This window comes from Scyliorhinus canicula, chromosome 10 (assembly GCF_902713615.1).
Source record: "Scyliorhinus canicula chromosome 10, sScyCan1.1, whole genome shotgun sequence".
Classification (NCBI taxonomy): Eukaryota; Metazoa; Chordata; class Chondrichthyes; order Carcharhiniformes; family Scyliorhinidae; genus Scyliorhinus; species Scyliorhinus canicula.
In genome coordinates, this window is record NC_052155.1 from 143,049,128 (window position 1) to 143,076,028 (window position 26,901).

A 26,901-nucleotide genomic window follows, 5' to 3' on the forward strand; every position below is an offset into this window, starting at 1 on the left:
AAGAATACAGAAGCACATCAGGTTTCAATTCTCTACTGAGAGCAATTATCACTCTGAATTCACCAAATGATCTAGAGACGGCAGAGATCAAAATTATACCTTCTTTGGCTGGCTGCAGCTCAAACACTAAAACAAAACTAAAAAACAGAGACACACCCAAGATTTTCCTCAAAGCGAAACTAAAAAGCAAAGCCAGAGCTCAGCTCCACCCACACTCTGACATCACTGCAGCCACTTGAGCAGACAAACATTTCTTAAAGTGACATTCCCACGACAACCCGAGCAGGGAATCGAACCTGGGTCCCTGGTGCTGTGAAGCAACATGTCGGATGTTCAGGTTATGGATGGGTGTGTGAATACTCTAGGACATGTCAGCATAATAATAAGGAAGTGTTGGATATCTTAAAATGCTTTAAGGTAGACAAATCCCCTGGGCCAGACGGGATATATCCCAGGTTTCTGAGGCAAGAGAAGAAACGGCTGGAGCCTTAACAGACAGTGGCGGACTGGGTCTAAAAATATTGGTTGCCAGGAGACAAAGGGGGCCCACCCACAACTACAATGCTATCATTTAATTTTCATAACGAATAAATAAAATTTTCAAAAAATACATATGGAAAAAAGGGTACAATTAAAATTGTGGAAAAAAATTTGTATTTCTTAGAAATTAGTGTACATGTACTGTACATATTACTGGCAGTAGATACCAAATGTAAATACAGAATGTTATAATTGAATTTTTTATTTATTTTTTTTAAATTTTAAGTAATTGGTTGATATTTTTTAATAGTTTATTGCACAATTTACACATTAACAGATAGTTCAAAAGCACAATAGAGCATTGCATGCAGTCCACTATATTAAGACCAATCGTTTGTGTTCGCTAGATGATTGTGCGAATCTGCCAATAATGGCTTCTGCATCCAATTCATCTAACAATCCCTTTTCAATGGATAGCAACATGTATGATTCCAAATTCTCCTCAGACAGCGAATTTCTTAACCTTGTCTTTATGATCTTTAGCTTTGAAAATGTCCTCTCACATTGGACTTGAGTAACTGATAGTGTGCAGATGACTTTATAAAGTTCATAAAAGGTTATCATATGCCTTGTCATGAAGTCTGTTGGATGCCAGAATTTTTAGTACACACGATGGGCAAGTGCTGCAAATTTTACAATTGTTGCAACTGGAATCCATATTCTCACCATCATTAAGCAATAGCTTTAATACATCAAAGTTTGAAGCAAAAGAAAACAATTCCAATATTACTTGATCTTTGCTGATTTGTGGAAACAGCTTAATAATTCCTTCCAATGCTTCATCTTCAAGGCCCTTCTCTGCAATAGTTTTAAACTTTGCTGGGTCCAAGCAGGACAAATCTTTATACAACTGTTTGTGTTGTACAAAGCGTGATTCTAGTGACTGGACAATGCGGTCCATTATTAGGTTAAACACATTTACTCGAAAATCAGCTAGAGAATCTGAGGAATTTCTTTCATCATCAATAAGCTCACCTGCCATTCTTTTCTTCTTCCTCTGCCTCTTAACTAGCAATGCTGTTTCCAACGCATCAATTTCCAATGTTTGATTTTCATCCATATTCATCTGTGAAATCCTGTCATTACATTTATTTACAAATTCCAAAGCCTTGCTGTGAACGTTATCAAATGTTCTTGTCTGTTTCTTCAACTTTGTTGTAGCTGAATCTACCAAACTCCATGCAGTAAACATATCTAAACCACTTGTCTGTAGATAACTTGATAACGGGGTTGTAGTTTCAAATATATACAATTAAGTAAATGCTGTCAATATGGTTTCAAACTTTAGAAGACTTTGAAGTAAAACATTTGCTTCATGTTTTGTTTTTGCATCAAACTTTTCTGAATCTTGTATCATTGATAAGCATGTCAATAGATTTATGAAAGTACTGGCAGCGGCATCATCAAAACGTCCAAATATAGTTGTTGCTGCATTGGATTTTCCTGACCATCTGGTCTCACCAATTAGCTTTAATCGTTTCATTTTTTCTTGTCCTAGATGTTTTCCAACAACTTCTATCCATACAGCCATTCTCTTGTATGACGCTTTCACAAAAGTTGCTATATTCTGGAGCAAATTAAAAAAAGAAACTGCAGGCACACAACATTTTGTTGTTTCAGTTATCACCAAATTCAAGACATGGGCATAGCACCATATATGAATATGTTGATAAGCCACATCAGCAATTTTACTTTGTAAACCATTATACTGGCCATGGTAGCTTGCAGTGCCATCTGTGCTATCAGATAAACATTTTTGTGGGTCAATTTTAAGATGCTGTAATATTTCAATCAATAGATCAAGAAGGCCCTGTCCTGTACCATCATTACTTGGCACAACTGAAAGTAGTCGCTCACAGATGATACCTTTAAGCACAAACCGAATAATAATGCTAAACTGATCGATGGATAAATTATCTTGTGTTGAATCAACCTGAATAGAATATTTTGCTTGAGAAACTTCATGACTAATTCTTTCTTGTATCATATTCTTCATAATTTTGATTAATGTGTTTATAGTTGTTTTACTCAGGTATGTAACAAGTCCACCACGGCCTTTACTTTGAGCCTTTCCTTGTTGCTCTAATCGTTTGATTCTCTTTGTTTAGACTTGTTTTGCACTGCAGAAACGTGAGCTGCCATAATGGGGTCATATTTTGCCATCAACTGCACTGTAGCTAAAAGATTGCCATGATTCAGAACCTCATTATCTAGAGTGTAGGCCGATTCATTTCTGTGACCTCGAAAAGGAAGTGCTTGCTTGCCTAACATCTTTATGATGTCTATAATCCTCATGACAATACTTCTCTGCTTCAATACTTCTTTCCTTTTAATTAGTGATGCTGCACAAAATGTATCTAAGGTGCCATCATTAACCACACTGATATATTGCTGAGCATTTCTGACATGTGTTGTTGTCGATTCATGTAAAGTCAAGCTCTGGCTATTACGCATGTAGTCACTAAAGCCACGTACAAAGGGTGATGGATTACAAGTGTTGGGAAACTCAAAGGCTAAGCAGTATGAACAATATAAGCATCTATTTTCTTTGTTATATGTTAGCCATTTTCTTGGGACTGAGTCATTCATAATTTTCCTCTCATACAAACGAGCATCAAATGGCAGACCATCAAGTGGCTGAAGTGGATGTTCAGCAAAAAACTGTTTTAGCTTTGCTCGTGATGGATATTGGAAGATTACAGTAATTGATCTTTCATTTTTTTGCGTAGGTTCATTTACAGGATGTGCTTCAGAAACCAAGTCATTTATGCTTGAAGGAATATCGGATTCCCTGTCACTAGTTGAAGCTATGTGTTCAGATGTTGCAACTACAGGCAGTACAGATACCGGAACAAGGAAGCCAGAAGTAATATTGGGCCTGGGTTGATTAGTAATGGATGCACTTGTCTTTGACTCTACATTCAAAGTAGCTCTTCTCCGTTCTTGTAACTCGCATGTCATTGCATCATCACCATGAGCATTGTTTCTTGCTTCTTGATTATTTGTTGCAGAACTGGATATTGATGTGGATTGTGCTTGTGGTATTATAAACTCTGTAATAGGCCTGCATCGCTTGGCTGATTCCTTCCTTTCTGCTTCCTTTTGTTCTTTGCGTTTTAGTGACCCAGTTTATGCTTTTTCTTTTCCATGCTGGTAGGGGTAATATTCCTGAAATAAAAACTTAATTAAAAATAGCCCACATTGGGAAAAATTAATATTGAGGATTGCAAGAATAACTTGAAGGAACGCCAGATAAACCTCTACTTGATAAAAAATATAAAATAACTTACTGACACTTCAATAGGCTATGTTCATTAGTCAATACTACTGTGGCCTATGCAGCTTCAGAAGAGGAGACAATCCACTGTCCAGTGTTCACACCAGCAAGCAACTGAGACAACTGTTGAAACTTAGAAGTTTGGTCCGACTATAGTAAGACATTAAGAATGGTCCCACAACCAAAGTTAACATGTCCAGTTTGATACCAGTGTAGTGTTACAAGTCGCAACCCTTTGAGTTTACCGTTCATGGCTTATCACTTCAATATCTTTGACCTCATGATTCACGGTCAAAGGTACCGCTTCTCCTTTTCGGTGACCTCACGACCCTATGTACTGCTTGATATCCTTTCAAGTTGCCGACCATCTCAAATCACGAACTGTAACTTTATCTTTAAATTCACACACTCTTGCTGAAAACGTGGATTTCCAACTATGTCCGACCCGGGTGAACCAGCCCCCCCCCCCTCCTTTTCACATCCGTTTAACACTGCTTTGTTCCTTCATACACCGAGTGATTATTTGTTTGTTTCTTTATTGCATTTTTATTTGGTATTGCTCTTTTTAAAAACAATTATATTTTATTAAGTTAGAATACAAATCTCAGGAAAGAAGTTGGAGATTTATTTATCTAATTAATTATAATTTTTAAGGGCCCTTCAGAGATTCGCAGGCCCCTTCTTGGCTCTCCGGGCCCCGGACCGATGTACCTGCTGAACCAAGACTACTGCTTGATATCCTTTGAAGTTGCCGACCATCTCAAATCACGAATTGTAACTTTATTTTTAAATTCACACACACTTGCTGAAAACATGGAATTTCCTTAATTATGCCCGACCCGGGCCCCCCATTCCACATCCTTCCACTACCTCCCTTGTTTCGTTCCTTTTCATGCACTGCTTATTTGTGTCCTGTTCTCTTTTTTTCCTTATTCCTTTTTATTACTAAAACAGTTGTCTGTGTTTGTTTCTTCATTGCATTTTTATTTGATATAGGGGGCCCACTTGCCATCGGTCAAGCTGACACCCTGGCCAGTCCGCCACTGTTAACAGATATCTCTACATCATCTTTAACCACAGGTGAGGCTCCAGAGGACTGGAGAATGTCCCTTTCTTTAAGAAGCGAAGCAAGAATAATCCATGTAACTATAGGCTGGTGAGCCCAATGTCAGTAATGTGGAACCTATTGGCGAGATGCTGACAGACAGGATATATTCACATTTAGAAGCGAATGGACTTGTTAGTGACAGACAACATGGTTTTCTGCGGGGACAGTCATGTTATACCAACTTGATGGAGATTTTTGAGGAGGTTACAAAATTAACTAATGAGGGAAAGGCTATGGGTCATCAACATGGACTTCAGTAAGGCGTTTGAAAAGGTCCTTCATGGCAGACTGGTGCAAAATGCAAAGTCGCATGGGATTCAGGGTGTGCTAGCTGGCTGAATAAAGAACTGGCTTGGCACCAGGAGGTTTTTCAGAATGGAGATCTGTAACTGTGGTGTTCCACAAGGATCACTGTTGTTCGTAACATATATATATATAAAAAAATGTAGCTGGTCTGATAAGCAAGTTTGCAGATGACACCAAGATAGGTGCAGTTGCAGATAGTGAAGGGGACTGTCAGAGAATACAGGGGCAGCATGGTAGCATGGTGGTTAGCATAAATGCTTCACAGCTCCAGGGTCCCAGGTTCGATTCCCGGCTGGGTCACTGTCTGTGCGGAGTCTGCACGCCCTCCCCGTGTGTGCGTGGGTTTCCTCCGGATTGAACTCCATCTGCCATTTCTCTCCCCAACTCTCCAATCTATCAATAATTCTGCTGTATTAGAACATAGAACATAGAACAGTACAGCACAGAACAGGCCCTTCGGCCCTCGATGCTGTGCCGAGCAATGATCACCCCACTCAAACCCACGTATCCACCCTATACCTGTAACCCAATAACCCCCCCTTAACCTTACTTTTTAGGACACTACGGGCAATTTAGCATGGCCAATCCACCTAACCCGCACATCTTTGGACTGTGGGATGAAACCGGAGCACCCGGAGGAAACCCACGCACATACGGGGAGGACGTGCAGACTCCGCACAGACAGTGACCCAGCCGGGAATCGAACCTGGGACCCTGGAGCTGTGAAGCATTTATGCTAATCACCATGCTGCCGTGCTTAAGCAAGGAGCCGGGAGGGCTAAAAGGGGTCACGAAAAGTCACTGGCAAATAGGTTTAAGGAAAATCCTAAGGCTTTTGAAAAGTACAGAAAAAGCAAGAGGGTAGCCAGGGAAAGGGTTGACCTACTGAAGGGCAGGGGAGGGAATCTATGTGTAGAGCCAGAGGAAATGGGGTGAATACTTTGCATTAGTATTCACCAAAGAGAAGGAATTGGTGGATGTTGAGTCTGGAGAAGGATGTGTAGATAGCCTGGGTCACATTGAGATCCAAAAAGGCGAGGTGTTGGGCGTCTTGAAAAATATTAAGATCGTTAAGTCCCTCGGGCCTAATGGGATCTACGACAGAATACTGAAGGAGGCAAAAGAGGAAATTGCTGAGGCCTTGACAGGAATCTTTGGATCTTCACTATCGTCAGGTGATGTACAGGTGATGATTGAAGAATAGCCAATGTTGTTCCTTTGTTTAAGAAGGTTGGCAAGGATAATCCAGGGAACTGCAGGCCGGTGAGCGTTATATCAGTGGTGGGGAAACATCGAACATTACAGCGCAGTACAGGCCCTTCAACTCTCGATGTTGCGCCGACCTGTAAAACCACTCTAAAGCCCATCTACACAATTCCCTTATCATCCATATGTCTATCCAATGACCATTTGAATGCCCTTAGTGTTGGCGAGTCCACTACTGCTGCAGGCAGGGCATTCTACGCCCTTACTACTCTCCGAGTAAAGAACCTACCTCTGACATCTGTCCTATATCTATCTCCCCTCAATTTAAAGCTATGTCCCCTCGTGCAGGACATCGCCACCTGAAGAAAAAGGCTCTCACTGTCCACCCTATCTAATCCTCTGATCATCTTGTATGCCTCAATTAAGTCACCTCTTAACCTTCTTCTCTCTAACGAAAACAGCCTCAAGTCCCTCAGCCTTCCCTCATAAGATCTTCCCTCCATACCAGGCAACATTCTGGTAAATCTCCTCTGCACCCTTTCCAATGCTTCCACATCCTTCCTATAATGCGGCGGCCAGAATTGCACGCAATACTCCAAATGCAGCCGCACCAGAGCTTTGTGCAGCTGCAACATGACCTCATGGCTCCGAAACTCAATCCCTCTACCAATAAAAGCTAACACACCGTACGCCTTCTTCACAACCCTCTCAACCTGGGTGGCAACTTTCAGGGATCCATGTACATGGACACCGAGATCTCTCTGCTCGTCCACACTACCAAGAATCTTACCATTAGCCCAGTACTCTGTCTTCCTGTTATTCCTTCCAAAATGAATCACCTCACACTTTTCTGCATTAAACTCCATTTGCCACCATCAACCCAGCTCTGCAGCTTATCTATGTCCCTCTGTAACTTGTAACATCCTTCCGCACTGTTCACAACTCCACCAACTTTAGTGTCATCTGCAAATTTACTCACCCATCCTTCTAAGTCATTTATAAAAATGACAAACAGCAGTGGCCCCAAAACAGATCTTTGTGGTACACCACTAGTAACTGGACTCCAGTCTGAACATTTCCCATCAACCACCACCCTTTGTCTTCTTCCAGCTAGCCAATTTCTGATCTAAACTGCTAAATCACCCTGAATCCCATGCCTCCGTATTTTCTGCAATAGCCTACCGTGGGGAACCTTAACAGATGCTTTACTGAAATCCATATACACCACATCAACTGCTTTACCCTCATCGACTTGTTTGGTCACCTTCTCAAAGAACTCAATAAGGTTGATGAGGCACGACCTACCCTTCACAAAACCGTGTTGACTATCTCTAATCAAATTATTCCTTTCCAGATGATTATACATCCTATCCCTTAAAAACCTTTCCAAGACTTTTCCCACAACAGAAGTAAGGCTCACTAGTCTATAGTTACCGGGGTTATCTCTACTCCCCTTCTTTTACAAGGGGATAACATTTGCTATCCTCCTGTCCTCTGGCACTATTCCTGTAGACAAAGATGACTTAAAGATCAAAGCCAAAGGCTCAGCAATCTCCTCCCCAGCTTCCCAGAGAATCCTAGGATAAATCCCATTCGGCCCAGGGGACTTATCTATTTTCACACTTTCCAGAATTGCTAACACCGCCTCATGAATCTCAAGCCCTTCTAGTCTAGTAGCCTGTATCTCAGTATTCTCGACAACATTATCTTTTTCCTGCGTGAATACCGACGAAAAATATTCAATTAGCACCTCTCCTCTAGCCGCGGACTACACGCACAACTTCCCACTATTGTCCTTGTCTGGCCCTACTCTTACCCTCGTCATTCTTTTATTCCTGACATATCTATAGAAAGCTTTAGGGTTATCCTTGATCCTACCTACCAAAGATGACTCATGTCCCCTCCTGGCTCTTCTTAGCTCTCTCTTTAGGTCCTTCCTAGCTAACTTGTAATTCTCGAGCGCCCTAACTGAAATTTCACATCTCATCTTTACATAAGCCTCCTTCTTCCTCTTGACAAGTGTTTCAACTTCTTTAGTAAACCATGGTTCCCTCCCTCGACCACTTCCTCCCTGCCTGACAGGTACATACTGATCAAGGACACGCAGTAGCTGTTCCTTGAACATGCTCCACATTTCCATTGTGTCCATCCCCTGCAGTTTTCCTCTCCAGCCGATGCATCCTAAGTCTTGCCTCATCGCATCATAATTGCCTTTCCCCCAGATAGAACTCTTGCCCTGCGGTATATACCTATCCCTTTCCATCACTAAAGTAAACATAATCGAATTGTGGTCACTATCACCAAAGTCCTCGCCTACCTCCAAATCTAACACCTGCCCTGGTTCATTACCCAGTACCAAATCCAATATGGCCTCGCCTCTCATTGGCCTATCTACATACTGTGTCAGGAAACCCTCCTGCACACATTAGACAAAAACTGACCCATCTAAAATACTCGAACTATAGCGTTTCCAGTCAATAGTTGGAAAGTTAAAGTCCCCCATAACAACTACCCGGTTACTTTCGCTCCTATCCAGAATCATCTTTGCAATCCTTTCCTCTACATCTCTGGAACTTTTCAGAGGCCAATCGAAAATTCCAAACAGGGTGACCTCTCCTTTCCTGTTTACTGGAGAGAATTCTTCGAGACGGGATCTACTCCCATTTGGAAGCAAGTGGACGTATTCGCGAGAGGTAGCATGGTTTTGTTAAGGGGAGGTCGTATCTCACTAACTTGATAAGAGTTTTTCGAAGAGGTCACAAAGGTGACTGATGCAGGTAGGGCAGTGGATGTTGTCTATAGGGACTTCAGTAAGGCCTTTGACAAGGTCCTTCATGGCAGACTGGTACAAAAGGTGAAGTTACACGGGATCAGAGATGAGCTGGCAAGATGGATTCAGAACTGGCTAGGTCATAGAAGGCAGAGAATAGCAATGGAAGTGTGCTTTTCTGATTGTAGGGCTATGACTAGTGGTGTTCCGCATGCATCAGTGCCGGAACCTTAGCTGTTCGTAGTATATGTAAATGATTTGGAGGAAAATGTAACTGGTCTGAATAGTAAGTTTGCGGACGACACAAAGGTTGGTGGAATTGCAGATAGCGATGAGGACTGTCAGAGGATACAGCAGGACTTAGATCGTTTGGACACTTGGGCGGAGAGATGGCAAATGGAGTTTAATCCGGACAAATGTGAGGTAATGCATTTTGGAAGGTCTAATACAGGTAGGGAATATACAGTGAATGGTAGAACCCTCAGGAGTATTGACAGTCAGAGAAATCTAGGTGTACAGGTCCACAGGTCACAAAATGGCAACACAGGTGGAGAAGGTAGTCAGGAAGACATACGGCATGCTTGCCTTCATTGGCCGGGGCACTGAGTTTAAAAATTGGCAAGTCATGTTGCAGCTGTAAAGAAACTTAGTTGGGCCACACTTGGAGTATAGTGTTCAATTCTGGTCGCCATACTACCAGAAGGATGTGGAAGCTTTAGAAAGGGTGCAGAAGAGATTTACCAGGATGTTGCCTGGTATAGAGGGCATTAGCTAGGAGGAGAGGTTGAATAAACTCGGTTTGTTCTCACTGGAACAATGGAGGTTGAGGGGCGACCTGCTAGAGGTCTACAAAATTATTTGGGGCATAGACAGAGTGGATAGTCAGACTTTTTCCCAGGATAGAGGGGTCAATTACTAGGGGGCACAGGTTTAAAGGTGCGAGGGGCAAGGTTTAGAGGAGATGTACGATGCAGGTTTTTTTAGACAGAGGGTAGTGGGTACCTGGAACTCGCTGATAGAGGTGGTGGAAGCAGGGATGATCGTGACGTTTAAGGAGCATCTTGACAAATACATGAATAAGATGGGAATAGAGGGATACTGACCCCGGAAATGTCAAAGACTTTAGTTCAGACGGACAGCATGGTCGGTGCAGGCTTGGACTTGCTGTACTTTTCTTTGTTCTTTCTTCAGTGTGATTTGGAAGAGTTGAATGAGTAAGCAAATCAATAGCAGATTCAGTATAATTTGGAGAAATGGGAGGTTATCCACTATGATAGGAAAAACAAGAAGGCAGACTAATATCAGAATGGCCAGAAATTAGGAAGGGGGAAATATGCAATGACACCTCGGTGCCCTTGTACACCAGTCACTGAAGGTAAGCATGCAGGTACATCAGGTGGCAAATGGTATTTTGGCCTTCAGGGAGAGAGGATTAGAGTACAGGAGCAGGGATGTCTTGCTGGAATTATACAGGACCTTGGTGCGGCCACACCTGGAATATTGTGTGGAGTTTTGGTTTCCTTATCTGAGGAAGGATATTCTTGCTCTCGAGGGAGCGCAGCGAACATTTACCAGACTGATTCCTGGGATGGTGGGAATGACGTACGAGGAAAGATTGAATCAGTTAGAATTGTATTTGCTGGAGTTCAGAAGAATGCGGGGGTGGGGGAGGGAATCTTCTAGAAGCTATACAATACTAATGGGATAGACAGGGTAAATGCAGGAAGAAAGTTCCTGATGGTGGAGGTATCCAGAACCAGGGGTAATAGTCCAAGGATTAAGGGTAGACCAGACTATTTAGGACAGAAATGAGGAGAAATTTCTTCACCCAGAGAGCGGTCAGCCTGTGGAATTTGTGACCGCAGGAAGTAGTTGAGGGAAACATTGTATGGTCTCACGAAGCACTTAGGCCGAAGGGGATCAAAGGATATGGGGCCAAAAGGATTAGGCTATTGAGCTGAATGGTCAGCCATGCTCATAATAAATGGCGGAGCAGTCTCGAAGGTCCAAATAATGTCCTCTTGTTCCTATTTTCCAATTAGTAGTAATAATAATCATAATCTTCATTGTCACAAGTGTCATATGAGAGTACCTTTAAGAAATGGGTGTTTATCAAATAGCTGTAGTGGATGTACCTTTAAGCAATGGGTGTTTGTCAAATGGCTGCAATGATGTCAGAGAGTGGGGAGAGCTGTGCTGTCTGTTTGATCTTACTTTCGCTTTGGGCTGTCTGCAACAGGGTGTGTTTTAGTTTTGTTTTGAGAGCTCGATAGCTGCAGGCAAAGCAAGGAGCTGCATAAGGATCCCTCTTTGCAATCTAAAGACTGTCTCCAGATCATTTGAGGGTTTCAAAGTGCTGACTGCTCTCAGGAGAGAATTTAAATCTGATCTGGGTATTTGTCTTATGGATGTTGCAAGGAAAGATTAAGAGTTACTTATACCATATTGTATCTTTGGGGATTATTGGTGTTGACAGTTGTTAAGATTTCATAGATTTCATAGAATTTACAGTGCAGAAGGAGGCCATTCAGCCCATCGAGTCTGCACCGGCTCTTTGAAAGATCACCCTACCCAAGCACACACCTCCACCCTATCCCCATAACCCAGTAACCCCACCCAACACTACGGGAAATTTTGGACACTAACGGCAATTTTAGCATGGCCAATCCACCGAACCTGCACATCTTTGGACTATGGGAGGAAACCGGAGCACCCGGAAGAAACCCCGCACACACGGGGAGAACGTGCAGACTCCGCACAGACAGTGACCCAAGCCGGGAATCGGACCTGGTACCCTGGAGCTGTGAAACAATTGTGCTAACCACTTTGCTGCCTAAGATGTTAACTGTGTTTATAAAGTGTTAACTGGATTTTCTGGAATAAACATTGTTTTTGTTTAAAAATACTTTAGTTCTCTGTTGCATCACACCTGTAAAGTAGGTCCTTGTGCTCCCCATAACCAAAATCTATTCAAAGTTATGGGTCAGGTGAACACCATGATACACTTTGGGGTTCTCTAAACTGGCCCGTAATACAAGTAGGCTTACATTAACACTGCAATGAAGTTCCTGTGAAAAGCCCCTCGTTAGCACATTCCGGCACCTGTTCGGGTGCAGAGGGAGAATTCAGAATGTCCAAAACACCTCATAGCACGTCTTTCGGGACTTGTTGGAGGAAACCGGAGCACCCGCAGGAAACCCACGCAGAGACTGGGAGAATGTGCAGACTCCGCACAGACAGTGGTCCAAGCCAGGAATCGAACCTGGTACTCTGGCGCTGTGAAGCCATAGTGGTAACCACTATGCTACCGTACTATCTGTGCTATCCAAACCCGTACTGCCCGAAGTGCTTAATGTTTCTACACGAACAGAAAAAGATTGGTGAAGACAAACGTAGGTCCCATTACAGTCAGAAACAGGGGAATGTATAAGAGGGGCAAAGGAATAGCTGAGCAAATAAATACATACTTTCTAGAATGTGTTGATGACTCTTACCATCACTTTACTGATGGAGAGTAGACTAATAGGACGGTATTTGACTGGGTTGGATTTTCATGTTTCTTGTGTACAGGACACACCTGGGTAACTTTCCACATTGCCGGGTAGATGCCAATGTTCTGGCTGGACTGGAACAGCTTTGCCAGAGGTGTGGCAAGTTCTGGAGCACAACTTTCAGTACTATTGCCGGAATATTATCAGGGCCCATAACCGTTGCAATATCTAGTGCCTTCAGCCGTTTCTTGATCTCACCATGGAGTGAATCATATTGGCTGAAGACAGCCATCTGTGATGGAACAAAGAAAAGTACAGCACTGGCACGGGCTTGGCGGGCTGAAGGGCCTGGGCCCTCCAAGCCCGTGCCGACCATGCTGCCCGACTAAACTGCAATGTTCTGCACTTCCTGGGTCCATATCCCTCTATTCCCATCCTATTCATGTATTTATCTAGATGGCCCTTAAATGTCACTATCGCCCCTGCTTCCACCACCTCCTCCGGCAGCGAGGTCCAGGCACCCACTACCCTCAGTCTAAAAAACTTGCCTCATACATCTACACTAAACCTTGCCCCTTGCACCTTAAACCTATGCCACCTAGTAATTGACCCCTCTACCCTGGGGAAAAGCCACCGACAATCCACTCAATTTTGTAGACCTCGATCAGGTGGCCCCTCAACCTACGTCGTTCCAGTAGGAACAAACCGAGTTTATTCAACTGCTCCTCGGAGCTAATCCCCTCCATACCAGGCAACATCCTGGTAAATCTCTTCTGCCTCCTCTCTAAAGTCTCCACATCCTTCTGGTAGTGTGGCGACCAGAATTGAACACTATACTCCAAGTGTGGCCCAACTAAGGTTCTTTACAGCTGCAACAAGACTTGCCAATTCTTATACTCAATGGCCCGGCCAATGAAGGCAAGCATGCCGTATGCCTTCTTGACTACCTTCTCCACCCGTCTTGCCCCTTTCAGTGACCTGTGGACCTGTACACCTAGATCTCTCTGACTTTCAATACTCGTGAGGGTTCTACCATTCACTGTATATTCCCTACCTGCATTAGACCTTCCAAAATGCATTAACTCACATTAATGATTAAGCTCCATCTGCCATCTCTCCGCCCAAGTCTCCAAATGATCTAAATCCTGCTGTATCCTCCGACAGTCCTCATCGCTATCCACAATTCCACCAACCTTTGTGTCATCTGCAAACTTACTCATCAGACCAGTTACATTTTCCTCCAAATCATTTATATAATACTACGAACAGCAAAGGTCCCAGCACTGATCCCTGCGGGACACCACTAGTCACAGCCATCCAATTAGAAAAGCACCCTTTCATTACTACTCTCTGCCTTCTATGACCCAGCCAGTTCTGTATCCACCTTGCCAGCTCACCCCTGATCCCGTGTGACTTCACCTTTTGTACCAGTCTACCATGAGGGACCTTGTCAAAGGCCTTACTGAAGTCTATAGAGACAACATCCACTGCCCTACCTGCTTCAATCATCTTTGTGACCTCTTCGAAAAACTCTATCAAGTTAGTGAGACACGACCTCCCCTTCACAAAACCATGCTGCCGCTCACTAATACGTCCATTTGTTTCCAAATGGGAGTAGATCCTGTCTCGAAGAATTCTCTCCAGTAATTTCCCTACCACTGACACAAGGCTCACTGGCCTGTAGTTCCTTGGATTATCTTTGCTACCCTTCTTAAAAAAGGAACAACATTGGCTATTCTCCAGTCCTGAAGTCCTGACATCACCTGAAGACAGTGAGGATCCAAAGATTTTTGTCACGGCCTCAGCAATTTTCTCTCTAGCCTCCTTCAGTATTCTGGGGTAGATCCCATCAGGCCCTGGGTACTTATCCACTCGAGATGCCCAACACCTCGTCTTTTTGGATCTCAATGTGACCCAGGCGATCTACACACCCTTCTCCAGACTCAACATCCACCAATGATGCTAGGGACCTCCAGAGGAGACCGAGGTGGATCATTCACTCGGCACTTCCGAATGTCTCAGCCTTGTCTTTGGCACACATGTGCTAGGCTTCTCCATCATTGAGGCTGGGATATTTGTGGAGCCTCCTCTTCCAGTGAGGTGTTTAATTGTCCACCACCATTCATTGCTGAATGTGGCAGGACTGCAGAGCTTCAATCTGATGTGTTGTTTGGAATCACTTAGCAGTGTCTATTACTTGCTGCTTATATTGCTTTAAATGTGTTGTAGGTTCACCAGGTCGACACCTCATTTTTCGGTATGCCTAATGTTGCTTCTGGCATGCTCTCCTGCACACTTCATTGAACCAGGATTGATCCCTTGGCTTGATGGTAATGGTAGAGTGGAGGACATACCGGGCCATGAGGATTGTGGTTCAATACAATTCTGCTGCTGCTAATGGCTCACAGTGCCTCATGGATGCCCAGTCTTAATTTGCGCGATCTTTTCAAAATGCATCCCATTTAGCAATGTGGCAGTGCCACACAACACAACGGAGTGTATCCTCAATGTGAAGACCGGACTTGTCTCCACAAGGACTGTGCAGTGGTCGCTTCTACAGATACTGCCATGGACAGATGCATCAGCAGCAGACAGATTGGTGAGGATGAGGTCAAGTATGTTTTTCCCTCTTGTTGGTTCCCTTTCCACCTGCTGCAGTCCTAGTCTGGCAGCTATGTCCTTTAAGACCCAGCTTGCTCAGTCTGTGGTGGTACTACCGAGTCACTCTTGGTGATGGACATTGAAGTCCCCCACCAAGAAACTATTCTGCACCCTTGCTACCCTCAGTCCATCCTCTAAGTGGTGTTCAACATGGAGGATTCATCAGTCGATGGTGGCCAGTATGTGGTAATCAGCATGAGGTTTCCTTGCCCATGTTTTACCTGAAGTCACGACACTTCATGGGGTCCAGTACCGAACTCCCAGGGTGACTCTCTCCCGACTGTCGACCACTGTGCCGCCAGCTCTGCTGGGTCTGTCCTGCTGGTGAGACAGGACATACCCAGGAATGATAACAGTGGTGTCTGGTAAGGGCTGGTTTAGTTCAGTGGGCTAGACAGCTGGTTTGTGATGCAGAACAAGGCCAGCAGCACAGGTTTAATTCCCGTACCAGCTTACCCGAACAGGAGCCGAAACGTGGCGACCAGGGGCTTTTCACAGTAACTTGATACTTGTGACAATGAAAGGTTATTATTGTCTGTAAAGTATGATTCTGTGAGTATGATAATGTCAGGCTGTGGCTTTACTAATCTCCCAATTCTGTCACAAGCCCCCAGATGTCCGAGGATAGCACAGTAACACAGTGGTTAGCACAGTTGCTTCACAGCTCCAGGGTCCCAGATTCGATTCCTGGCTTGGGTCACTGTCTGTGTGGAGTCTGCACATTCTCTCCATGTCTGTGTGGGTTTCCTCCCACAGTCCAACAAGTGCAGGTTAGGTGGATTGGCCATGCTAAATTGCCCTTAAGTGTCCAAAAAGGTTAAGTGGCTTTACTGGGTGATGGGGCAGAGGTGTGGGCTTAGGTAGGGTGCTCTTTCCAAGGGCCGGTGCAAATTTGATGAGCCGAATAGCCTCCTTCTGCACTGTAAATTCTATGATGATTCTGTGTTAGTAAGGAGGACCTTCTCTGAAAATACCATTCCAGAGGCTTCTTACTGCACTTTGTTTTGGTTGAGCTCGGACTATGGATTTACAATGTACATTTAAGATTTCGTAAGAAGTGAAAATGACTATGCTTTAAATTTGCAATATATACTGTTATGTTGAACAGAAAATATTACTTTGTAAAATCCACAGCAAATCTTCAAAAATGGCACAGACATTTGCAATAGGAAAAGAAATCACAACTGCAACCACATTTTCATATATAATTTACACAATTGTAGTAAAGGAACAGCATTACTGCCATGTCCATCATAATTTAAACATTACACAACTACGTCATCAAGAAACCACTCACAAATAAACTGAGGAATATATTGAAGTAATCCACCAGTAGATCATCCGTTACCAGGTAATCTTCCTGGAAATAACAAAATGAAGAATTAATCAAAGGAAACACATGTGTGCTACATTTTATCTCTTTCCGCTATTCTTTTCAACCATAATAATAATAATAATAACAACGAATACTAGCGTGCGATTCACCAGGATCGGGATTGGTACTCGAGAACCTGACAAGCTACAGCACATATAAGCACTCCACTCTCCAGACATTCCCATTTCAGCCAAGAAGATGCCACCCCGAAGAGCAGCACCGAGGCTCGCCAATGCAGAGCTGGAGATACTGCTGGAGGAGAGCAGTGTGGAGGAGAGGCAAAACACTCTGTTACCCTAGATGGGTAGGAGGCTGCCACCCGCCAACATCAATCGGGCCTACGGAAGATGGCAGAGGCCATGAGCCCCACTGCAAGGACCAGCGAGTAGTGCAGGAAGAAGCTGCACAACCTCCTCAGGGTGGATCACGCCACAACTGTGCCCCTGGCACCACCCATCCCAAAATCCCCACAGTAATCACATCCAATCCCCAATGCGGCTCCCACCAGAAGGACCGGTAGGTGACGCTGGGTGAGGGCAAGCAAGCAAACCCCCCCCCCCCCCCCCCCCCCAAGGCTAGCCAGGATCAGTCATCACCACCACCATCGGCCTCAACCACTGTTCGACACACCCACTGCCACCACCCCGAGATCAAGCCCCACCTGCCCCCCCCCACCCCCTCCCCCCAAGAAGGTAGCCTACAACCGCAGAGGGAGACAGAAGGCCTCACCTCTGCAGAGCAAAAGGCATTGGAGCTGGTCGGTGAGGTCGGAGAGTGGACAGGTCACCGAAGCAGAGGTCAACTTCGGAGATGCAAATGAACCCCAATGAACTGCGATGTCCCTATGGCATAAGTCGCACCCCCCAACACACCCGCCCGCGATCTAATCAAGCATCTTGTCTTTTGTCTTGCAGGATCACCTGCCGATAAGGCAGTCCATCAGGGCTCCTCCGGCCCCAACCGCAACACCACAGAGCACATGTCTGGGGACGCTTCTCACACTGCTGTCACCGGAACCCTCCATCATCCTGGAGACTCCTCGGCTGGACACATATCTGATACGCACCACACACACATGCAGTGGTACATCAGGTGGCTGTAGGAACACCCAAGGAAGCGGATGGTTGGAGGGCAGCCCGATCCCAGGTAACAGCTGTCGTCCATACCCGTCTTGTGCTTCTTGTTGGAGAGGCGCCGAGCTAGTGACTACATGTCAACACCATCTAGCAGGAGACGGTGCTGACTACAAGTGCCACCCAGATTAACAACACACTGGTGGCATCTGCGATGGAGGCCTTGGGTTTGAAGGTATCAGCCATGGGTCAATATGTCCAAGAGCTAGGGCTCTCTGTGCAGGTGTTTGCCAAGGTGCAGAACAGCCATGTACCAAGACCAGATGGACATTGGAGCAGCACTCGAGCTTGGCCCAGTCACCACTGGTCATGGTTGCAAGCGTCGAGGGAATTGGCCTGACGCTGACATGGCACTGGGCGAGGTGGCACTCTAGTTGATTTACATGGCACAGCCCAGAGGGATGCTGCACAGTCCCTGTTCTCCATGGCCATCCGAGTTCTGGAATGTCAGGAACGCACTGAACTATGTCAATGGCTTTGTACTCAGGAAAAACAGAATAGTTATTCCACAATCATTACAGCACATGATTCTTGGGCAGATCACAAATGGCACTTGGGGATTGAGAAGAGCAAGAGGCGGGCCAGAGAATCGGTTTATTGGCCAGGAATCAATCAGGACTATATACGGCTCTGGTCAGACCCCATTTGGAGTTTTGGGCCCGGTATCTAAGGAAGAATGTGCTGGCCTTGGAAAGGGTCGACACAAGGTTCACAGGAATGAATCCTGGAACGAAGAGCTTGCCATATGAGGAACGGTTGAGGACTCTGGGTCTATACTCGTTGGAGTTTAGAAGGGATCTTACTGAAACTTACAGGATACTACGTGGCCTGGATAGAGTGGACGTGGAGAGGATGTTTCCACTTGTAGGAAAACTAGAAGCAATCTCAGACTAAAGGGACGATCCTTTAAAACAGAGATGATGAGGAATTTCTTCAGCCAGAGGGTGGTGAATCTGTGAAACTCTGTGCCGCAGAAGGCTGTGGAGGCCAAATCAGTGTCTTTAAAACATAGAAAGATAGATTTTTGATCAATAAGGGGATCAGGGGTTACGGGAGAAGGCAGGAGAATGGGGATGAGAAAAATATCAGCCATGATAGAATGGCGGAGCAGACACAATGGGCCGAGTGGCCTAATTCCACTCTTGTGGGACATTCAACGAACAGTGGAACCCTGTGAAGCATGCCAACGGTGTCAGAATGATCAATGCAAGCAACCCATGACTGAAAGTGAGTTAGTCAATGAATTATGAATGAAGGTCAGGGTTGTTCCTTTGTACCTGGATGGCACCGAATACATGCTGCTAATTGATTACCACTCCAACTACCCGGAGTTAAAGAAATTACCGAATTCCAGCAGTGCCAGCGTCATCCGATGTGCAAAAGGAGGGAGGCAGCTCAGAGAGTAGGAGGCTGCAGCAGAGGAGCAGGCTGCAGAGGGGCAGGTGGCAGCCTCTCAGGCTGGAGGGTCAGTCGCCCGACAGTACGAGGAACTGGTGGTGCCTAGGAAGCGCAGGATGAGGCCACGTGTATACCGCGACCACATGTCCTTTGAGGAAGTCACGGACCAGGCATGCAGGAGGCGACTGCAGATGAGCAGGGAGGCAGTGCGACACATCTGCCACATGATGGCACTGCACAAGTATGGGGGAGGACACCCGTTCCCGGTGGCCAACACGGTGAAGGTGGACCTCAACTTCTACGCAATGGAGTCTTTTCAGTTGCCGAGTGGGGACCTGTCCGGAATTTCACAGGCATCGCTGCACAGGTGTATCCGCGCTATTACGGACCGGTACATCCAATACCCTGTGAAGCGCACCCACGAGGGTGCCTGGTGCCCTTTAGCGGGTCGGACGCATCGTTGTGGTCTGCTGCATCCTCTTCAATATGATCCAGCAGAGGGGTGATGTGCTGGAGGAGGATGAGGAGCAGGGCAGGCCTCTTCAGACAATGAGGATGAGCAGGAGGGGGACATTAAGCGGAACACGAGGGCTGGCCAGGCACGGGAGGCTGCGCAACAGAACCGCCAGGGCCAGCGAGCACCAGACACATTATTCGAGACACGTTTCACCAACCAAGGGGTAGGGATTTTGCTGGGCAGGGGAACGGACACTACAATAGGAGTGGAGGGGTTGAGGGAGAGGACTTTGCCTCATCAACAACTCCTCCTGGTGCTTGGATGTGGTGACCCTGGCGGCCTACTGCCCCCCGGACCTGGAATAACTGACCGTGAAGGGCCGCCCATACTATCTTCCACGTGAGTTCACTTCAGCCATTATCACAGCAGTCTACATCCCACCCCAAGCAGAAGTGAAGAAGGCGCTGGACGAACTGTACACAGTTAGAAATAACTACAAAAAATTAACACCCAGAGGTGTTATTCATCGTGGCCGGGGACTTCAACAAGGCCAACCTCAAGAGTGTACCAAAATTCCAGCAACACATCTCCTGTCCCACCAGGGGTGACAACACTCTTGACCACTGCCACTCAAAAATCAAGGGCGCCTACCGTTCCATCCCCCGACCGCACTTTGGGAAATCAGACCATAAGACCATCAGACCATCCTTCTCCCGGCTTACAAGCAGAAACTCAAACGGGAGAATCCAGCTGAGAAGGTTGTGCAGTGCTGCTCCGAGGAAACAGAAGTACTCCTACGTGGCTGCTTAGAGACAGTGGACTGGTCCATATTTAAGAACTCAGCGACTAACTTAAATGAGTATGCTACCACCGTCATAGACTTCATCAGCAAATGTGTAGACGACTGCATGCCAAAGAAAGCAGTACGTACATTCCCCAACCGGAAACCATGGCTCAATTGCGAGATTGGCTCCCTACTGAAGGACAGGTCTGAGGCGTTCAAGTCAGACGACCCTGACCGAGACAAGAAATCCAGGTACGACCACCGCAAAGCCATCCGAGATGCCGAGAATATCAAACCAAGCTAGAGTCACAGGCAGACTCTCGGCGGTTGTGGCAAGGCCTAAACATAACAGGTGACACAGCGAAGCCGAGCAGTATCTCCAGCAGCAGCGCACCGCTCCCTGATGAACTCAATGCATTGTGCTCAATTCGAGCAGGAAACCAACAATCCGCTGTAGAGTACCCAGCAGCCCATAACTCACCCATACCCACCATCACAGCTTCCGAAGTCTGATCGGCCTTCCTGAAAGTGAACCCTCAGAAGGCGACGGGTCCAGATGGAATCATCCCTGGTCGTGCACTCAAGGGCCTGCGCGGACTAGCTGGCAGACATCTTTCACCTGTCCCTACTCCACCCCGAGGTCCCCATCTGCTTCAAGAAGACCACCATCATACGGCCCAAGAAGAACCAGACAACGTGCCTCAATGATTACAGACGGTGGGGCCCTGACTTCAGTCGTAATTTTTCATAGAATTTACAGTGCAGAAGGAGGCCATTCGGCCCATCGAGTCTGCACCGGCTCTTGGAAAGAGCACCCTACCAAAGGTCAACACCTCCACCCTATCCCCATAATCCAGTAACCCCACCCGACACTAAGGGCAATTTTGGACACTAAGGGCAATTTATCATGGCCAATCCACCTAACCTGCACATCTTTGTGACTGTGGGAGGAAACCGGAGCACCCGGAGGAAACCCACGCACGCACGGGGAGGATGTGCAGACTCCGCACAGACAGTGACCCAAGCCGGAATCGAACCTGGGACCCTGGAGCTGTGAAGCGATGGTGCTATCCACAATGCTACCGTGCTGCCAATGAAGTGCTTCGAAAGGTTGGTCATGAAGCGCATCACCTCCATACTCCCAGAACGCCTTGATCCACTGCAATTCGAATACAGCCGCAGCCGGTCCACAGCAGATGCCATTTCTCTGGCCCTACACTCATCCCGAGAGAATCTCAACAAGGACTCCTACATCAGACTCCTATTTATTGACTACAGCTCCGCCTTCAACACCATAATTGCCGGCCAAGCTCATATCAAATCTCCAAAACCTCAGACTTGGCTCCTCACTCTGCAACTGGATCCTCAACTTTCTGACCCACAGACCACAATCAGCAAGAATAAACTAGAAAACCTCCTCCACAATAGTCCTCAATACCGCGGCCCGCAAGGCTGCGTACTGAGCCCCCTACTCTACTCCCTGTACACACACACACACACACACACACACAACTGCGTGGCAAAATTTGGTTCCAACTCCATTTACAAGTTTGCTGACGATACGACCATAGTGGGCCGGATCTCAAATAACAACGAATCAGAATACAGGAGGGAGATTGAGAACCTAGTGGAGTGGTGCAGGAACAACAATCTCTCCCTCAATGTCAGCAAAACTAAAGAGCTGGTCACTAACTTCAGGAAGCAAAGTACTGTACACACCCCTGTCAGCAGCAATGGGGCCGAGGTGGAGATGGTGAGCAGTTTCAAATTCCTCGGGGTATACATCACCAAAAATCTGTCCTGGTCCACTCACGTCGACACTACCAACAAGAAAGCACAGCAGCGCCAATACTGTCTCAGGAAACTAAGGAAATTCGGCATGTCCACATTAACTTTTACCAACTTTTACAGATGCACCACAGAAAGCATCCTATCTATAGAGGACTGTGTGCCAGGGGTTATACACGAAGACCAGACAGGGAAGGCAGCTGAATACGAATGTGCGGAGGTTGTCGAATGTCATCATGATGCCGGCGATTGAGGGGGAGGCTGAGATAGTGGTGGCGCTGGATGCGGAGAAGGCCTTCGATAGAGTGGAGTGGGGGTACTTATGGGAGGTGTTGGGGAGGTTTGGATTTGGTGAAGGGTTTATTAGATGGGCGAGGCTGCTATACGAGGTCCCGATGGCATGTGTGGCCACGAATGGGAGGAGGTCGGAGTACTTCCGGCTTTACCGAGGGACCAGGCAGGGTTGCCCCATGTCCCCCTTGTTGTTTGCATTGGCAATCGAACCGTTGGCGATGGCGTTGAGGGATTCAGGGAGGTGGAGGGGTTTGGTGCGGGGTGGGGAGGAACATAGGGTGTTGTTGTATGCCGATGACCTGCTACTGTATGTGGCGGACCCGGTGTGAGGGATGCCGGGGGTGATGGAGCTGCTAGCTGAGTTTGGGACCTTTTCAGGCTATAAACTAAATCTAGGCAAGAGTGAGGTGTTTTTGGTGCACCCTGGGGACCAGGAGGAGGGAATTGGTAAGTTCCCGCTTAGGAGGGCAGGGGGGAGTTTTAGGTACCTGGGGGTGCAGATGGCCAGGGACTGGGGGACTCTTCACAAGCATAATTTCGCCAGGTTTGTGGATCAGATGGAGGAGGAGTTCAAGAGGTGGGACATGCTGCCATTATCGTTGGCGGGGTGGGTGCAGTCCGTCAAAATGACGGTGCTTCCGAGGTTCTTGTTCCTCTTTCAGTGCCGGCCCATCTTCATCCCCAGGGCCTTCCTTAGGAGGGTGACTAGCAGTATTTTGAGCTTTGTGTGGGCACATGGGACTCCGAGAGTGAAGAGGGTTTTCCTGGAGCGAGGGAGGGATAGAGGTGGCTGGCGCTGCCCAACCTTTTGGGGTACTATTGGGCGGCCAATATGTCAATGGTGCATAAATGGGTGATGGAGGGGGGGGGCGGCGTGGAAAAGAATGGAGATGGCGTCATGTAAATGTACGAGCCTGGGTGCCCTGGTAACGGCGCCGCTGCCGCTCTCTCCTAAGAGGTATACCATGAGCCCGGTGGTGGCAGCGACCCTAAGAATCTAGGGACAGTGGAGACGGCATAGGGGGGAAACAGGCGGCTCGATGGAGGCTCCATTAGGTGGAAATCATCGGTTCATCCCGGGGAACACTGATGGGGGATTTAGGGGGTGGCAAAGGGAGGGCATCAGTAAATTGAGGGACCTGTTTATTGGCGGGAGGTTTGCGGGCCTGGGGGAACTGGAAGATAAATTTGGGCTCCCCAAGGGAACATGTTCAGATACTTGCAGGTAAAGGCGTTTGCTAGGCGACAGGTGGAGGAATTTCCTTTGCTGCCCTCGCGGGGGGCGATGGACAGAGTGCTTTCGGGGGTGTGGGTCGGAGAGGGGAAGGTGTCTGACATTTATAAGGTAATGCAGGAAGTGGAGGAGTCGTCAGTGGAGGGGCTGAAGGCTAAATGGGAGGGGGAACTAGGGGAGCAGATAGAGGATGGGACTTCGGCGGATGCCTTGGAGAGGGTCAACTCTTCCTCCTCATGTGCGAGGCTTAGTCTCATCTAATTTAAGGTGCTGCATCAGGCCCATATGTCTGTGACTTTGGGGTTAAGGACAGGGGCACCAGGTGTTCGGGGAGCCCAGCGAATCATGCCCATATGTTCTGGGCATGCCCGGCACTGGAAGAACTCTGGAAGGGGGTGACGGGGATGGTGTCGAGGGTGGTTGGATCCAGGGTCAAACCAGGTTGGGGACTCGCGATTTTTGGAGTTGCGGCGGAGCCGGGAGTGCAGGAGGCGAAAGAGGCCGGTGTTTGGCCTTTGCGTCCCTAGTATGGGGGGGGGTTGTTCTTTATTGTTTCTATTTTTTTTTTCTATGGTTATTTAACTTAATATTGTGTTAAATTAAGTTGTTAATATGTTTTGTTGTTCATTAAGGATGGGCGAATGTTTATGACTGTTATCATTATTGTTATTGTTGGTATTTTATTGCGGTTCGTTGTTGATATATAAATACAAACTTTTTCAATAAAAATTATTTTTAAAAAGAAAGCATCTTATCTGGCTGCATCACAGCCTGGTATGGCAACTGCTCGGCCCAGGACCGCAAGGAACTTCAGAGAATCGTGAACACAGCCCAGTACATCACACAAACCTGTCTCCCATCCATTGACTCCATCAACACCTCCCACTGCCTGGGGAAAGCGGGCAGCATCATCAAAGACTCCTCCCAGCCGGCTTACTCACTCTTCCAACTTCTTCCATCGGGCAGGAGATACAGAAGTCTGAGATCACGCACGAACAGACTCAAAAACAGCTTCTTCCCGGCTGTTACAAGACTGCTAAACGACCCTCTTATGGACTGACCTGATTAACACTACACCCCTGTATGCTTCATCCGATGCCGGTGCTTACGTAGTTACATTGTGTACCTTGTGGTGCCCTATTATGTATTTTATTTCACAGAACATAGAATATACAGTGCAGATGGAGGCCATTCGGCCATCGGGTCTGTACCAACCCACTTAAAGTCCTCACTTCCACCCTATTCCCATGACCCAATAAACCCTTCTAACCTTTTTTGGTCACTAAGGGCAATTTATCATGGTCAATCCACCTAACCTGCACTTCTTTGGACTGTGGTAGGAAACCGGAGCACCGGAGGAAACCCATGCTGACACATGGAGAACGTGCAGACTCCGCACAGGCAGTGACCCAGCGGGGAATCGAACCTGGGAATCTGACGCTGTGAAGCCACAGTGCTACCCACTTGTGCTAACGTGCTGCCTGAATTTCCTTTTCTTTTCATGTATTCAATCATCTGTTGAGCTGCTCGTAGAAAAATACTTTTCACTGTACCTCGGTACACGTGACAATAAACAGATCCAATCCAAGCCAACACACCTCTTCACCACCGACCACCCTCACACAACCCACACGACCAAACCACCCGCATGCACACCCCCCTCCATTATTTATACCTGCGGCACTACGAGCTGGGAGCACTGGGTGGCAGTGATAGCGAGTCGGGCCAATGGGATGGAGGATGATGACAGCCCACTCTGCGATGAGCTGAATGCTCCAAATCGTTAGACAATGTCTGACTCATGCCCACATTAGCATCTTACACCTGGGTGATCCCTGCATGCGAGCTGGCCAGTCCATCACATGGCCCTGTCGAATCGCTGGGGACGGAGTGATGGGGACGGTCAGAGGAGGGGGCTGCATGGTCCACCCACTAGGCGCCACCCGTCCATCACCCCCCCCCCCACTCCCAGTGGCCATCACTGACCACCCCACCCTCACACCAATCAGACAGAGCACAGAGGCAGGTTTCAACAGTGTTAACAGGTGTTTAATGTGAAGAGGTATATACAGTCTGTGCCCTAGCCCCTGTAACTAAACTGTACCCTGGACTTGTGCCAACTTAACTAGTGTCTCATGGTCTGGCCTTACCTCTAACACTGCGCCTAGGTGGCTCGTTCCCCAGATGGTACCCACGACACCAGTCCTGGATGCCAGCTCTGGTATCGACAAGGGTCTGAATGTTAGTGGCCATGGAGCACAGGGAATGGATCATCTCCCTCTGGGACTGGACCATCTCCCTCTGGTCTGTGCAACGCCAGCCAGCACCTGGGCAATGCTGCCGATGCCCTCAGCAATGGCCTGCTGTCACTGGGCCATCACCTGGACAATTCCGCCAATGCTCTCAGTAATGGCTTGTGACTGGGCCATGCTGTGTAGCACTGCTGCAATCTCCAGGTGGCTCTGGCACATGGTTGCCTGTGAGAGGGCAGCCCTGTCTTGGGCCACGGCCCCCACCTGCACAGAATGCCCCAGGCCTTGCACACGTTGACCGATGGCCGACACCGTCGCCCCCATTGCCTCCACCGTAGACGCCACTCGTGCAGTTTCGGCCTGAGTGGCAGCCATGACCGTCACCACTCCCTGCTCCTGCACACAGATGGACTCCTCCACCTGCGTCTCTAGCTACTGGAAGCCAGCTGTCATCCCCTCCTTTAGTCCCTGGGTCTCTGCCTGCACCTGCACTATGGGTGGACTGGTGTTCCAGGAACTTGTGACCCGTCTGGGCGGCAGCTGGTTTGCTGGGACCGGCCCCTCGGCTGCTCCTACCTCCACCAGCTGTACCGGAACGACTGTGTGGTGCGCACCAGTGAGTTTCCCAGAAGCCTCTTCACTAATTTGCCCAACTGAAGTGATATTCTCGGAGATTTAGCTCACTGGGCTAAATCGCTGGCTTTTAAAGCAGACCCAGCAGGCCAGCAGCATGGTTCGATTCCCGTATCAGCCTCCCCGGACAGGCGCCGGAATGTGGCGACTAGGGGATTTCACAGTAACTTCATTGAAGCCTACTCGTGACAATA

At 47.3% G+C, this 26,901-nt stretch overlaps 1 protein-coding gene across 1 annotated transcript in view; it reads right to left on the reverse strand.

Annotated features, from left to right (window-relative positions):
- Window positions 1-26,901, reverse strand: part of LOC119972149 (regulator of G-protein signaling 22-like) — an 810,134-nt gene that overhangs the window by 752,137 nt on the left and 31,096 nt on the right. The window contains exon 3 of the mRNA XM_038808479.1: window positions 16,657-16,719. Coding sequence (XP_038664407.1) covers window positions 16,657-16,719 — 63 coding nt within the window. The remainder of the gene's footprint in view (window positions 1-16,656; window positions 16,720-26,901) is intronic.